The sequence below is a fragment of the Urocitellus parryii genome, chromosome 2, assembly GCF_045843805.1.
Source record: "Urocitellus parryii isolate mUroPar1 chromosome 2, mUroPar1.hap1, whole genome shotgun sequence".
NCBI lineage: Eukaryota > Metazoa > Chordata > Mammalia > Rodentia > Sciuridae > Urocitellus > Urocitellus parryii.
In genome coordinates this window covers 24,306,921-24,322,632 of record NC_135532.1, presented here as the reverse complement: position 1 = coordinate 24,322,632, position 15,712 = coordinate 24,306,921, and the positions used below count along the sequence as shown (strand labels likewise).

The 15,712-nt window shown below is 36.2% G+C and overlaps 1 protein-coding gene across 1 annotated transcript in view; it reads left to right on the top strand.

Moving 5' to 3' along the window:
• The window catches only part of Flt1 (fms related receptor tyrosine kinase 1), a 176,588-nt gene that overhangs the window by 42,865 nt on the left and 118,011 nt on the right, over positions 1 to 15,712 (top strand). The window contains exons 5-7 of the mRNA XM_026388407.2: positions 10,592 to 10,716; positions 14,401 to 14,563; positions 14,667 to 14,803. Coding sequence (XP_026244192.2) covers positions 10,592 to 10,716; positions 14,401 to 14,563; positions 14,667 to 14,803 — 425 coding nt within the window. The remainder of the gene's footprint in view (positions 1 to 10,591; positions 10,717 to 14,400; positions 14,564 to 14,666; positions 14,804 to 15,712) is intronic.

Genomic DNA, 15,712 nt, shown 5'->3' with positions numbered 1-15,712 from the left:
CTAGAGTTTAGCTATAAATTTTAAAAATGATGTCCCTATCCCTCTTTAAGGCAAAATTTACTATTTACTTTTTCCTCTAATCAATATGAACAATCCTGGTGGGGGGCGTTGTGCAGGTGTTGTCTATGCAGCTAGACCATAAGAACCTTGAGTCCCTGGCCTGGGCCTGATGCACACTGCCAGGTACATAATACATTCTAATTCCCCCCCTTTTTTTCCCCTGCCCACCTCATCTGATGTCCTTTCCATAAACATCTGTTGATTGTGTGCTATGTGGGGTAGGGTGATAGATTATCCTGATCCCCTGAAGCTAGAGCCCCCTTCCAAGGGGCAAATTCATAGAGGCAGGAAAGAGGCTGAGGCATCATCCTCGTTCTTTTCTCTCTTGACCCTTCCCTTTTCTCTTCTCCTGCTATTCCATCCACTGTGATAAGCAAGGCAATAAGGCTTCTAAGCAAAAATAACATCTGAAGAAAGGTAGGTAGTAAGTAAAGAGCTTTGTTATCTTTGTTGCTTCTTATTTTGTGGTACACATATAAATCTGTTTTTTAAATATTTTAGGATAGCAACTTGAATCTAAAACACAATGGCCTTTCTCTGTTTACCTCGCTCTAACAGAAATATTTTTGTAAGGTCTCAGTGGCAGAAATGGGCAATTAATATTCCTTGGTCACTACTTTTGAATCTGGGTATTGATCCACCAGTAGTGATGACAATTGTTATGTGATACTCGTTTAGATGACCAGGATAAATTACCAGAAAATACTGAATTGCATGTTCCATGTGGAATGAACTACTCAGAAGAACCCATAAAGTGAAGAGTTGTCCCTGGAAGATATCCAGAAATTATTCCAGCTCAGAAAACAGTAGGTCACTATTTCTAAGAAAGAGCCCAAAGTTTTGTTTTCTTTTGAAATAAGTTTTTATTGGGATGTAATTCACATACCATACAATTCATCTATTTAAAATGTAAATTCAGTGGTTTTTAGCATATTAACAGATACATGCAACCAGCAATTTCACAATATTTCATTATCGCAAAAACTCTTTGACTCTCACTCAGTGTCAGCTCCACTGCCATGGTCCTCCAGCCCTGAGCAACTGCTAATTTCCTCTCAGTTCCTATAGATTTGTCTCTTCTGGACATTTTACATAAGTAGAATTATACAATATATGGTCTTCTGTGACTGGCTTCTTTTTACTCAGCATATTTTTGAATCATCTGTTATACTGTGTATCGGTCCTTCACTTCTTTCTATTGTTGAATAATAGTCTACTATATAGATAAGCTCATTTTAGCTATCTGTTTATTAGTTGAATGACATTTGGGATGTTTCCACTTTTTGACTTTTTAAAATAATGTTTTAATAAACGTTGCATGCAAGCTTTTGTGTCGACGTAAGTTTTCATTTTCTTGTATAACCAGGAGTGGAACTGCTGGGTCATATGGTAACCCTATGTTTATTTGAAGAACTGCCAGATTGTTTTCCAATGTGTTTGCACCATCAGCAATGGATGAAGGCTCCGATTTATCTATGCCCTTGCCAACACATGTCACTGTATCTTTTTTTTTTTTTTTTTACGACACCCACTTTAGTGGGTATGAAGTGTAATCTCACTATGGTTCTCATTAGTATTTTCTTAGTGGCTCATGATGTTGGACATCTTTTTATGGGTTTATTGATCCTTTGATTTTGTCTCTGGAAAAACGTCTGTTCAGATCCCTTTCCCACTTTTAAACTGTGTTATTTGTTTTTATTATCAAGTTGCAAGAGGTCTTAAATTATTACTACTTTATATATGTTGTAAATACATTTATATATTCTAGAGATATGAAACACGTCTAGATTTATATATTCTAAATATAGCTATTATACAACTATATTTTTAAAATATATATGGGTATATATAAATATTTTCTTCATTCTTGATATAAGCACCCTAGCAGATACATAATTTGCAAATTATTGTCTCCTATTCTTTGGGCTATCTTTTCAATTTCTGGATAATATTCTTAAAAGCATACAAGTTTCTAATTTTGATAAAGTCCAATTTGTCATTTTTTTTCTTTTATTGTTTATAGTTTTGATATCATAGGATAATTTAACTCTGATTCCTTTTAAGAGATTTAGAGTTACCTCTCACAGTTAAGTCTTTGATCTACTTCTGGTTAATATTTACATATGGTGTTGTATAAGAGTCCAACTCCATTTTTGCATGTGGAGTTGTTCTAGCAACATTTATTGAAAAGATTATGCTTTTCCCATTGAATGGTCTTGTTGGAAATCAGTTGACCTGGGTTTATTTCTGGACTCTCAGTTCTATCCCATTGATCTCTAAATCTGTCTTGATAACAAATAAATAAAACTATAAGCAACAGTTATTTGTTAGTTTTTGGTACTGGGGACTGAACTCAAGGGTTCTTTACCACTGAACTACAACCCCAGAACTTTTTTCAGACAGGGTTATTAGTAATACCAAGGTATCACAAGAAATCAAAAACATGCTCAGAAGTGGGTCAGTAAAGCAAACTTTACTTCTGTGAGAAGGGTGTACTACCAAAACTTGGCTAGCAAGTGCTTTGGGGAGGTAGTCCACCTGCTTTTATCCCTAATGCAGTGCTTCCCCTTACCCTGATAGGAGGAGCTCAGGGTTACAATCTACATGATTAGCTAATTTTAAAATTGGGGCAGACAAAGGGAAAGGCTATACTTAAAAATGGTTACTTGGATCTTTACATCCCAGTTAAAGTTAAATACTATTTCTGAAAATGGACCCTCTAACTTTCTGTTTCTCGAAGGGTCTCACTGAGTTGTTTAGGGCCTATGTTGCTAAGGCTGACCTGAAACTTGTGATCTTCCTGCCTTAGTCTCTCAAGTTACTGTACCACCATGCCTGGTGTTATTGTTTATAGTTTTAGTTTAGAAACTGAGATATATTGAGTCTTCCAATTTTATTATTCTTTTCCCAGATTATTTTGTCTATTCTGGTCTCTGGCAATCATCTAGAATTTTAGAATCACTGTCAACTTCTACAAAGAAGTTAGCTGAAATTCTGATAAGGACTGCATTGTAGTAGATCACTTTTGCAAGTACTGACATCTTAACAATATTGTCTTCCAAACCACAAACGTGGGACATTATCCCAATTATTTACATCTTCTTTAATTTCTTTCTACAATGTTTTCCAAAGTGTAAACTTTGCACTTCTTTTGTTTAGTACTAAGAACTTTATTCTTTTTGATGCTGTTGAAAACAGAAATGTTTTTATAAATTCATTCCCAAATTGTTCATTGCAAGTTATAGAAATATGATTCATTTTTATATATTTATCTTGTATCTTGTAATCTTAGGATTTTCTTTATACAAGACCATATTATCCACAAATAGAGACTGTTTTCCAAAGCATATCAGATTAGGCCCTGACTTCCTTAATAAGACTTCTATAACGCAAGAATTAAAATCAAGAATCAATAAACAAGATGGATTCAAACGAAAAAGCTTCTTATCAGCAAAAGAAATAATCAGTGAGGTGAACAGAGAGCCTACATTTTGGGAGCAAATTTTTACAACATGCACATCAGATAGAGTACTAATATCTAGAGAATATAAAGAAGTAAAAAATCTATCACCAATAAAAAAAATAACCCAATCAATAAATGGGCCAAGGAACTGAACAAAAAAACTTCTCAGAAGATGATATACAATCAATCAACAAATTTATGAAAAAATGTTCAACATCTCTAGCAATTAGAGAAATGCAAATCAAAACTACTCTAAGATTTCATCTCACTCCAGTCAGAATGGCAGCTATTAAGAATATAATCAATAAGTGTTGGCGAGGATGTGGGGGAAAAGGTACACTCACATTGCTGGTGGGACTGCAAATTGGTGCAGCCAATATGGAAGGCAGTATGGAGAATCCTTGGAAAACTGGGAATGGAACCACCATTTGACCCAGCTATCCCACTCCTCAGTCTATACCCAAAGGACTTAAAAAACAGCATACTACAGGAATATAGTCACATCAATGTTTATTGCAGCATAATTCACAATAGCTAAACTGTGGAACCAACCTAGATGCTCTTCAGTAATGAATGGATAAAGAAAATGGGTTACATATACACAATGGAATATTATTCAGCATTAAAAGATAATAAAATCATGGTATTTGCAGGTAAATGGATGGAGTTGGAGAATATAATGCTAAGTCAAGTTAGCCAATCACAAAAAAACAAGTGCCGAATGTTTTTTCTGATTTAAGGATGCTGATTCATAATGGGGTTGGGGGTGGGTATGGGAGGATTAGATGAACTCTAGATAGGGGAAAGGAGAGGGACCGGAAGGGAAGGGAGGGGGCATGAGGGTAGGAAAGACAGTGGAATGAGATGGACATCATTACCCTAAATACATGAAGACAAAATGGCATGTATGAAGACACAAATGTATACTTTGTGTAAAACCAGATATGAAAAATTGTGCTCTATATGAATACTATGAATTGTAATACATTCTGCTGTCATATATAACAAATTAAAATTTTTTTAAAATTCAGCTGATTTCATGATTAAAACATTCAGCAAAGTAGGAACAGAATAGAACTTTCTCAAACTGATAAATTACACTTAAAAAACAAAATAAAAACAGAAAACAAAACCCCACAGCTAACACCATACTTAACAGTGAAATACTGAATGTTTTTTCCCTAATATCAGGAACAAGACAGGATTTTTCATCTCCATCAGTTCTACTATACTAGAGGGTCTAGCCGTAGCAGTTAGACAAGAAAAAGAAGTAAAGGTATCAGGATTGGAAAGATTTGGGCCTACTTTTTCTTCTAATAGGAGCAGTATCTCTGGTTTAATTCCTAGGCCCTTGATCCACTTTGAGTTGAGTTTTATGCATGGTGAGAGGTGTTTAATTTCATTTTGTTGCATATGGATTCCTAGTTTTCCCTGCACCATTTGTTGAATAGGCTATCTTTTCTCCAATGTATGTTTTTGGAGACTTTGTCTAATATAAGATAACTGTAGTTATGTGAGTTTGATCAGTTAGATTTTATAAAATACTTTCTATACCTATTGTGATAATCATGTGGTTTTTGGATTTTGCTCTATTGATAATGGTATATTAATTACATTGATTGCTATTGAGATGTCAAACCAGTCTTCTTGTATTCCTGGGACAAATTCCCCTTGGTCACTATACATAATGCTTTTTACATGTTCCTGGATTTAATTTACTACTTTGTTGTTCTTGTTGTTCCTATATCCATATACTACTCTGTAGTTTTCTTGTAATGCCTTTTTAGTTTTGGTATCAGTAATTCTGGCCTCATGGAATGAATTCAGAAATTCTCCTTACTCTTCCTATTTTTGGGAATGATTTGTGAAAAATTAGTATTATCTCTTTCAGTTTGGTAGAATTCACTTGCCATTTGGGCCTCAGCTTTACCCTGTGAGCAGTTTTTTGTTTTGTTTTGAAATTACAAATTTGATCTCCTATTATAGGTCTGATTGGGTTGTCTATTTCTTATTGAATTAGTTACAGTAGTTTGTGTCTTTCTAGGAATTTATCCACTTCATCTGTTATATAATTCATTGGCATACAATTATATTACTTTATAATACTTTTTGCTTTAGTAATGTCAGTAGTAATATTCACCGTTTCACTTCTGATTCTAGTAATTCATGTCTTCCCTCTTTTTTTTCTTGGCTTATCTGACAACTCTGTCACTTGTGTTTGTTTCCAAAGAATAAGCTTTTTGTTTACTGTTTTTCTCTATTATTATTTTTCTCTTTAGTTTCTATTCTAACATATCATTTTCTCCCTTTTCCTTGCTTTAGACTTAGTATGCTATTCTTACCAACATCTGAAGGTAAAAGGTTAGATTATTGATTTGAGGTCCTTCTTCTTTTTTAATGGAGACATTTGCATGTGAATTTCTCTCTAATTACCGTTTAGCTTCATCCCAAAAGTTTTGCCATGTTGTTTTCATTTTCATTCATTTCAAAGCATTTTCTAATTTCCCTTGAGATTTCTTCTTTGACCACTAGTTATTTGTTATTTAATTTCTACATTTTTGAGAGTTTCCCAAGTTTCTTCCTGTTATTTGTTTCTAATTTAATTCCACTATAGACAGACAACATACTTTGTTATTATTTATCCTTTAAAATTTATTACATTTGTTTTATGACCTAGCATATGCTATGTCCCTGAGAATGTTTCATGTGTACTTGAGAAAAGTGTATACTGCTGTGATGGGAAGACTATTCTAGAGATCATTGTCAGGTATAGTTGGTTGACAGTATTATTCAAATTATCTATTCCCTTTTGATTTCCTGTCTTGTCGTTCTATTCATTATTGAAAGAGGGTACTGTAATCTCCATTTTTATTGTTGAACTGCCTATTTCTTCCTTCAACTCTCTTTCTGTTTTTGCTTCATGTAGTTTTGATGTTCTGTTGTTAGGTATGTATGTTTTTAATTGTTATATATTCCTCATGGATTGACCCCCTTATTCTTATTAAATTTTCTTTTTTATCTCTACTAACATTTTAAAGTCTGTTTTGCCTGATGTTAGTATAGCGACTATAGCTTTGTTGCAATTGCTTCAAAACTCTGTTTGGAATTGTCAAGAATTTCGATGGACAGTATGAGTCAGTATAGAACTTGCCTCTCTTCTCTTTTCCTTTTTTTGGGGGAGCGCTTATGTTTCAAATGAAATATTTCACTAATTGACAACATGCCCTTGAGTATTAGGGATGATCCATTGCATAAAGATGGAACTGTCTAGATGAAACTGTCTTCATGGGACTGGTTAATGAGTTTTTATCCTCTCCATTTCATCCTCAATAAATGAAATAATATTCATCCTCAATAAATGAAATAATATTCACCCTCAATAAATGAAATAATATTCACCCTCAATAAATGAAATAGTTTGTGTCTTTCTAGGATTTTACACATCTTTCTTAAAGTAACTAAGAATTCTCATGACTAGGACTTGGAGGTAAGGAAAATGAAAATTAAGGGAAAGGAAATCTGGGAAAAGTTTATAAAGATCATAAAAATGTAAATGTGCTAGAAAATAAGATATTTACTCTTGAACCCTTCTGAGTCAAAAATATCCTTAAATTTCAGGAGTCATTCATGTGCTCTGAACCCAGCAGTATTCCCAGGTGATGCCAGTAGGAAACAGGGTAGAATAAGGATGGCATGCTGGGGCCCTGATGCTTCTTAATGTGCCCATGACTGCAGATTTCAAAAGGAAAAAACACATTTTAAAAATAGACAAAATTCCATTCTGAGCAAGGGTCCCTGTTTGATCTTTCCCTGTGTCCAAGCACACTTCTTGTCCTGAAGGATAAGTGACAGTCCAGATACTCCCATTGGGTGAAAAAACCTCATATTCTATGCCAGTTTCCTGTTACTGCTTTGAGCTCTAAGAGTTCAGAGAGGTGAGGGCAATGTGACCTTTACCTAGCTATGTGTTGGCATGCATCCCTGGTGACAGTGTGTCTGAGCTGCCAGTATACTGGCAATCTTTGGAGCAGGTCTTCCTCACTCTTTTAACAACCAGCCAATTTGGTCTCAGGAAACCACTCTGCAGTTGTAGCTGGGTTCAAAAGTCATTTTTAATTTTGTGACAAAAACAAATGTGCCCTACGGGAGTAGTAAGTGGTTTTACTGGTGATATTAATGGAACCATGACCTCTTCTGTATCTATGGTCCTACAAAACAAAATATGTTTGTATTATGTCAGACAAGTTCTTTCTTAGCCCTTCCTTGAAGCAACTGCAGAGGAAGTATACTATTAATAAGCCAGAGAGTAGTGGTGTGTGTGTGTGTGTGTGTCTACAGTCATAAGCTCATCTACAAACCCAGTGGATTTATAATGACACCACTGTCATAAAAATCATGTGGTTTGAATTGTGTTTGAATGAACATAAATCACTGAAGTTCTGACATCTTTGAACAGAACTCTTATGGGCCCAGTGCTGAAAACTGAAGTTGGCTTTTATTTTAATTACTTGCTTATTTATTTGCAGTACTGGGATGAAACCCAGGGGTACTTTACCACCCAGCTCTTTTTATTTTGAGACAGGATCTTCCTAAATTGTCCAAGCTGGATTGTAAATTGAATTTGCGATCCTCCTACCTTAGCTTCCCAAGTAGTTGGGATTACAGGCATGTACCACTTAGACCAGTTGGGATTGGCTTTTAGAGGCCAACAGCAGTGGTAAAATTTAAGTGTTCAGGGATCCAAAGAGACAAAGGGGAAGAAGAAACTCAAGGCTTATCAAATTAGCCACTCTAATTCTCATTTGGAATTAGCATTTCACTAGCCTAGAAATGACTCTACTGATGTTTACTATTTCCTGTAGGAACTTTTAATGCCAGTGTCCTTTGTTTTTCAACATTTTCATGGTTGTTTAAGGAGACAATAAATTAAATATGAAGGATTTACAGTTTAGTTGAATGAATTAAACCATTTCCTGGTGTTTGTGTTTACCTTGGGAGTCACAAAGGAGACAAAAATGTAGACTCACAGGAGGAAGGAAAGGAATGATCAAATCCCAATAGTTCCTAACTGAATGTCTAGCTCAGCAACTTTATTTAGAGGAAGAATTTAATGCTGATAAGAAACCCTTGCTTCCATTTAATTAACTTTTCCTATATGCATATGTTCTACACACATTGAAAGTTCCTAATAAACATACAACTTTATTAATCCTGACAGTTAATGTCTCATTCTATTATAGAAGACAAAACTAAATCAAATGCAAAAATGTATACATTTTCTTAAGTTAAAACATACTTTATAATTTGTTTTAACTTTAATTGATTACTATTGTAAAATAATACAAAATCATTCTAGAAGAAGGTAGATAAGAAAGTAACTCATGGAGCTACCACCAAAGATAATTAGAGTAACATTTTAGTGTATTTGCTTCTAGTCTTTTCTATGCCAGCATGCGTCTGAAGTCAAGGTGTTTTCAAAAGCCCATTCTGACACTTGTTGAAGAAAACATCCTTGTCTCTTGCTACCCTCTGGTGGTTTCCCTCCAATCCATGGCATTCCTTGGCTTACAGATGTCACATCAGTTCCCCTCTTTGTCCTTAGATGGCCATCTTATAAAGAATGCCAGTCATATTAGATTAGGGGCCCACTCTGCTTAGTGTACTTAAGTACATTTCAGCAACCCTATTTCCAAATCAGGTTACTTCAGAAGCATGGGGTGTGGGGGAATCAGAACTTCAAACATATCTTTTGTTATTGTTCTGGGGGGCACAACTCAACCCCTAACAATCAGTGGGTCCACCATCTGTTCTAGGCAACCACTGCCTGACGACTGTTCTTGTTTTTTCCCGATTCATTCTCCATTCAGCATACTCACTTGAAACTAATGTCTGAAATATGATATGTCAAGAGCCGTGTAAGGTTTTGAACAACCAATAAAAAAAAAAAAAAGAATTTCCTTAAATTAATGTGGATAAATAAAGAGAAGTAGCCCCCCAAAAAAAAAAAAAAATTTCCTAACTGATTGATCTGAAAGGACCAGTAGGCAGGTGAAAGCCTGGCTGGTTCTTTCGGGTCAAAATGGAGAAAGTTTACTCTGGGCACGTAAGGCTGGAGCCAAAGTGGGAGAATCAGAACACAGTGATTACAGAAGAGATGGCTGCCTGAGGGGGATTCCTGAGGGCAAGGGCAAAGTGGACAGTGATAATGTTTCTAAAAGCATCTGATGTTCATTCTGGTTGGAGGTGTGGGGGGGGGGGGAGTTCGCAGGAGGGATGATTTATAGGAAAGCTAAACAGGAGGTTTGAATCCTCTTTGCCTCTGAGATGGGCCAAATGCCACACTTAAAAGGAGGAATTTTGGTAAAAATTTGAAGTCTTCCAGACCTCTCTGCAGGGACTTGCATTTATTTTGCTCTTAGTAGATAAGAAATACATACTAAAGAAACAGATCTAATATGCATACGAAATAAATGCAGTTTTCAACACTGTTTCTCACACTTTGTACCCTCCCCCTAAGCAGCTCAGATTTTCTTATTCATTATTCATTACCAAGAAAGGTCTAGAAAATCTTTAAATCATGCTTCTATCATCCAATGATAATCCTCTAACCAATTACACTTCTGCATCATCTCTAACTCCAAAGGGAATTAACTTTCCACACTGCACCTGTGGCTTTGAGTTGTCACAAAGGCTCTGGAGGGTGCTTCCTGGAAAACTTAGCATAGCTGTGGTAAGAACAGTCTCCTTTCTCTCTCACTGCACTTCTATAGCTTTACCCCACAGCAGTCCCCCATATCTCACTTGCATATTAGGATATCAGAGCAATCCAATTGAAAGCCAACAACTGAATAAAAAAATTTGGTTTTATTAGGCAAACTTTCCTTTTCTGGGCAGAAACATAGAAGTCCAAATTCAGAGACAAAAGAGTATGAATTTAGGAATTACTCTAAGGGGAGTATGGTATATCCTTGGCTGTGTGTTGAGTACCTCACCAACTACCATGTCTACATGTTTCTATTTCAATCACTTTTATGTTTTTTTTTTAAACTGTGGGTTTTTTTTTTTCAGATATAGGTAGACCTTTCATAGAAATGTACAGTGAAATACCTAAAGTTGTATATATGAAGGAAGGAAGGCAGCTTGTCATTCCCTGCCGGGTTACATCGCCTAACATCACTGTTACCCTAAAAAAGGTAAAACTGGGCAATGCTACTTTCAAGAGTGTTTTTATTGCAAATGAGTATAATAAAGTTTTAATCATTTTGTCTCTCTGAAACAATTTTCTTAGATATTTGGGCTTCTCAGTGGACTTATCTATAGTATCCTTTTACTACAAAATACTATTAGTTATACCTGTACATGCTTTTAATTTTTAAGTAGGATAAAATAATAATTTCTTAAGCACAAATCTACATAAATAATGAAAGAACTAAAATCACAGAGCTTTTAATATATATTCGTAAGTCCAAATGTATGCAAATGTGAGAAAAGCCAATTCTATTGCTTGTACAAATTAATAACTTGCCAGTGGTTCATCAAGATCAATGCTGAAGACAGACTGTCAGCAGGGTGCCTAATTCTCCAGGCATTGACATGCTCTTGCTTCATGCCATGAAGCCATCACCACATTTGGTTTAAAGTTGAGGAGTTCCTGGTGACCAAAAGAAAAGCTTACCTCATGCTTGCTGGGTACCCAAATTTAGCCTTTTATTAAAAAAAAGGGGGGGGGTGGAGAAAAATCCATCCATGGGACTTTTCTTTATATTATGCTGAAAGCTGTAAAAGAGATTTAGAGTGGAATCCAGTAAAGACAAGCTTCAATGTGACATTCTAGCTAATTCATCAGCAATTAGAATTAGGAGTATACTAGAACTACGGACTGGATAAAAACTCCCCAAATGAAAGCTGTACCAAATCTTGAAAGCTTAGAGCTTTTAAGATTAAACCCCCAATGCAGCACCTCACACTGTTCACCACATAGCAGGTACTCCAAAAGTGTTTGGTGGTAGTGGTGGGGAAGTTGAAAGTATTCAAGTTGTGAGTCTCATATCACCTATTAACGCTGAGACCTGAAGTGTGATGAGGTATCTCCTTGACTTCTTCCTTTGCAGTCACTTTCCTATATTCCTAACTCAACTTAAGCCCTCAATGTAGTCCATCAAAGTTAGATTTTGGCCTCTATTATATCTGTGACCCATTGCCAGTAAATATAAAAATCACTGGATATCACACCAGAGAAGTCTAACTCTTCAACTGATCTCGAAAATATTGGGGACTACTGGCCATACTAAGCATTACAGCCAAAATTCTGACTTCCCATTTAGGTATCCCTGCCCAGAAATTTCTTGAGGCTGCCATCTCCCTGTCTACTTGAGTGTCTCATATGACATCCACCCTTCCTACGTAATGGTTTAGTTTGCATAAGAGAAAGGAGAACTAGAGCTACTCAGAGCAGAGGCTGGTGCCACACTACCACTAACCTACTGGCCAACCAAATGACCCAACCTCTGTCCACCTCAGTGACCCCATTTGATGGGTGGGGTAATTACAGTGGTACTGCCTTGCAGGTTGTTAGGAAGACCAAATAAGGCAATATATGGAAAGTATTTAGACCAGTGTCTGACACAAGACATGCCCAATTAAAGGGTCCACTGCTAGTATTGTTTATTTTTAATTTTAATACTCAATACTTGATTTATTACCAAGTCATGTTTTCAGCTGCATGGCATTACACCTCTTGGTCTAAGATAATAATTGCTACATGATCAACATGTAGGAGAAAACCATGGGGAGCCACACATGGTGGCACCTGCCTATAATCCCAGCAACTAAGAGGCTAAGGCAGGAGGACTACAAGTTGGAGGCCACCCTGGGCAATTTGGTTACAGGAATAGGGAAACTTTGCTCTTTCATGCAGACCCTAATGGAGATGGGTTTCCTGTCACAGGTAGAGCAAAACTAAGTTATTTACTCTGTTTTACTACCTAAGATCTATAATGCACAATTTTTTAAAAATTGAGGGAGACAGAAAAGGGTAAAATTCTAACCAATTTTGGTTTGGCATATGCTAAACACAGAAAATATTCTAACTTATTACATATCTATGCTGATGTAAAATTAACATCTTTTCCTTCTGTTTCTCTTATCACCTCTTTTCTTCTAATTCACTGCCCCCTACTTCCCTGTGAACCACTGTTAGGTAGAAGCAGGTAGCCCTGCACAGAAATTTCTTGAGGTTGCCATCTGTCTGTCTACTTGTGTGTCTCATGACATGTAGCAATGACCAGAGCTGATGGGCTGCGCAATCAATTACTGTTTTCCCTCCTGTCAGCAGAAAACAGTTACTTTCTCAGTGGAATAATATTAGTGGAGGCAACAATATGAAAAACTTTAAAAGAAATGTTAATATATTTTTAAGTTATACTGAGGAAATCCATTAGCAAACCTTTCTTAGATTCAGCACATACTTATTTTCACTTATTTTAAAAGTATCATAGATTTAAATTCTGAGGTTTTTTTTTCCCCTTGTTTGTGCCAAATTAGAATACAAGGTCCTTTCCCCCACTGAATGCAGAGCATTCTTAAGCTAACAGGTAGAATCTTGATTTTCTAGAACATGAAAGGAATTCTTCAATTGATTTCAGTTCTTCATAAACAGGATGTAATTAACTATAAGCAATACCAATGTAGATACACCTACTGGAAGAGAGAGACACAAGTGACTTCTGGACTAGAAATTTCTTCCATTGGATCACAAGTCCAGATTCACAGCTTCAACAAGCAACATAAATACTTGATAAGGGGAGAGAGAGGAGGATGTCAGATATGCCATTTGAGAGGAGACAGAAAATATTTCAAACATCTTTATGGAAGTTATTAGATATTTCCTTTATAGTCTGTTGAGAGAAGGTAATCTGATTTTTTCCACTTTGCCAAACTGGGGACAAGTAATCATGGTAGTATGTACCTCTGAAATTGGGCTGGCAACTTGGCATCTAAGGAATTTGGCTAGCCGGCCTATGGAGCAATGACCCTGTTCTCCCTGCTGGAGTGTTTAATTTAAATATTAAGTCTTGGAGTCTGGGAGTATTGTTCAGTGCAGAGCACCTGCATAACATACTCAAATTCCAGGTTCCATCCTCAGGACCACACACACATAAAACTCCTGTATATTGTAAGAAGGCTTGAGAATACTACTAAGAACTTGAGGTCACTCCATTTGTAATGGTTTCCCTGGCCTTCAGAGGCAATCCTCACTGTCAGTGGCTTCCCCTCTCAGAGGAAGAATTGACACCTTCTTGTGATGCAGCAGGACTCTCAGACTAGCCCCAGCCAGTATAGCGTTAATTTACAAATCTTGGAGGATCTAGAACTATTAATAGTCCCTTTAGAGACAGCCATGTAAAATGGGAGAACAAAATTATGACTTATTAAAATTTCCAAAAGATGAGAATAGCTCAGCAGCCCATTGAAAAATGCTAATTGGTTTCTCTGTTGAGTATAAAGCCAGTTTACTATCAAGATTCCCACCGGCCAGAGATTATGGTATGGGCTCCCATCAAAAGTCTGACATGACAGCGAGTTCTATCCTGGGTGGATGCAGGTTTTTGCCAAGTCTGAGAATATATTACCATTAATTACTATAGTGTATCATAATACAAATGTATCTTTTTTTTTTATTGTTGGTCGTTCAAAACATTACATAGTTCTTAACAAATGTATCTTGATGTATGAAAAAAAAACACACTAAAGAACCAAGAAACAATCCAATTTTTACCTGTACTGTTTTTTCATTTTGGATGAAAATTATGTTTCCAATGAAAATTTTGCCACAGTGCCAATGTGATTTTTTTTAAAGCATGTTTCTTCCTTTTCAGTTTCCATTTGATACTCTGATCCCTGATGGAAAAAGAATAACTTGGGACAGTAGGAAGGGCTTTATAATATCAAATGCAACATACAGAGAAATAGGACTTCTGACCTGTGAAGCAACAGTCAATGGACATTTGTATAAAACAAACTATCTCACACATCGGCAAAGTAAGTGATGCTCCAGGGGCATGAAACATGAGCCAGAATATTCTGTGGCTTCTCTGCCTAATGAAATCTTGATTTTTTAAAAACCTGTCTCTTCTGTTTTCAGCCAATACAATCACAGATGTCCAAATAAGCACACCAAGCCCAGTGAAATTACTTAGTGGTCACACCCTCACCCTCAACTGTACTGCTACCACTGCACTGAACACAAGAGTTCAAATGACCTGGAGTTACCCTGATAAAGTGAGTAACCCATTTCTTTATTTCTTCTACTGCACACTATTCATTTTTACCAAGTAAAACCCCATTGGGTTTTGAGATGAGAAAATTCTGACTCCTGTGACAGTTGTTGGTCAATAAAGAAGCTTTGAGCTTGGACTGGGTGTTTTCCTTGCCTGGCATTCATCAGTGTGATGTGCATAGATACCATCTTTTGATGTCTAGGGGTTTGTTTTGAAGTGTGTTGGGTGCTGTTCCTATTGCATGATTCTGGGTGGAAAAGGGGATTGTTTTGTCCCTGGAAACAATTCTTTAGGATTTAGAGATGAGAGAGGAATTTATCACTAAATGCCAGGCAGGGACTGTCTTTTGTAATGACAACAACAACATTCTGGAGGCTGTTTTTGTCAGCACATTCATTTAAGGTACTGGCAGACATTCAGGCACCTGATTACAGCATGTTTGGAAAAGATACTACAACCCAGTCATCCAATATTCCATTTGTTAAGTGTCAAAGGAGCAATTCTGTCCTTCAGAAAAATGAGAAGAACGAAGCCTGAGCCTGGATCCCTTATTCAAATATAATATCCTTTCAGATAGCAATTCTTTAAAAAAAATGTGTAAATGGAAAAAAGATGATAAACTGTTCAGAGAATTCTGACAGTAGTTCCAGCCCCCAAACTGCGTATGACTTATGTGGCATATACCAAGTATGATCATTTCTTATGTCATTCAGATTACCCAATCACAAAGCTAATTTATGATAAATTATGTATAAAAGATTAATGCATCATCCCCAAGCTATTGTTGTTTCCCATAAATATTTCTTGCCATGGAAATTGAATCATTCAGCATCAAGATGCAATAAGCACCCTATAGGGATACAGGGACTTAGGAGTCATAAACTATTTTCTAGAAAATAATATTGTTTCA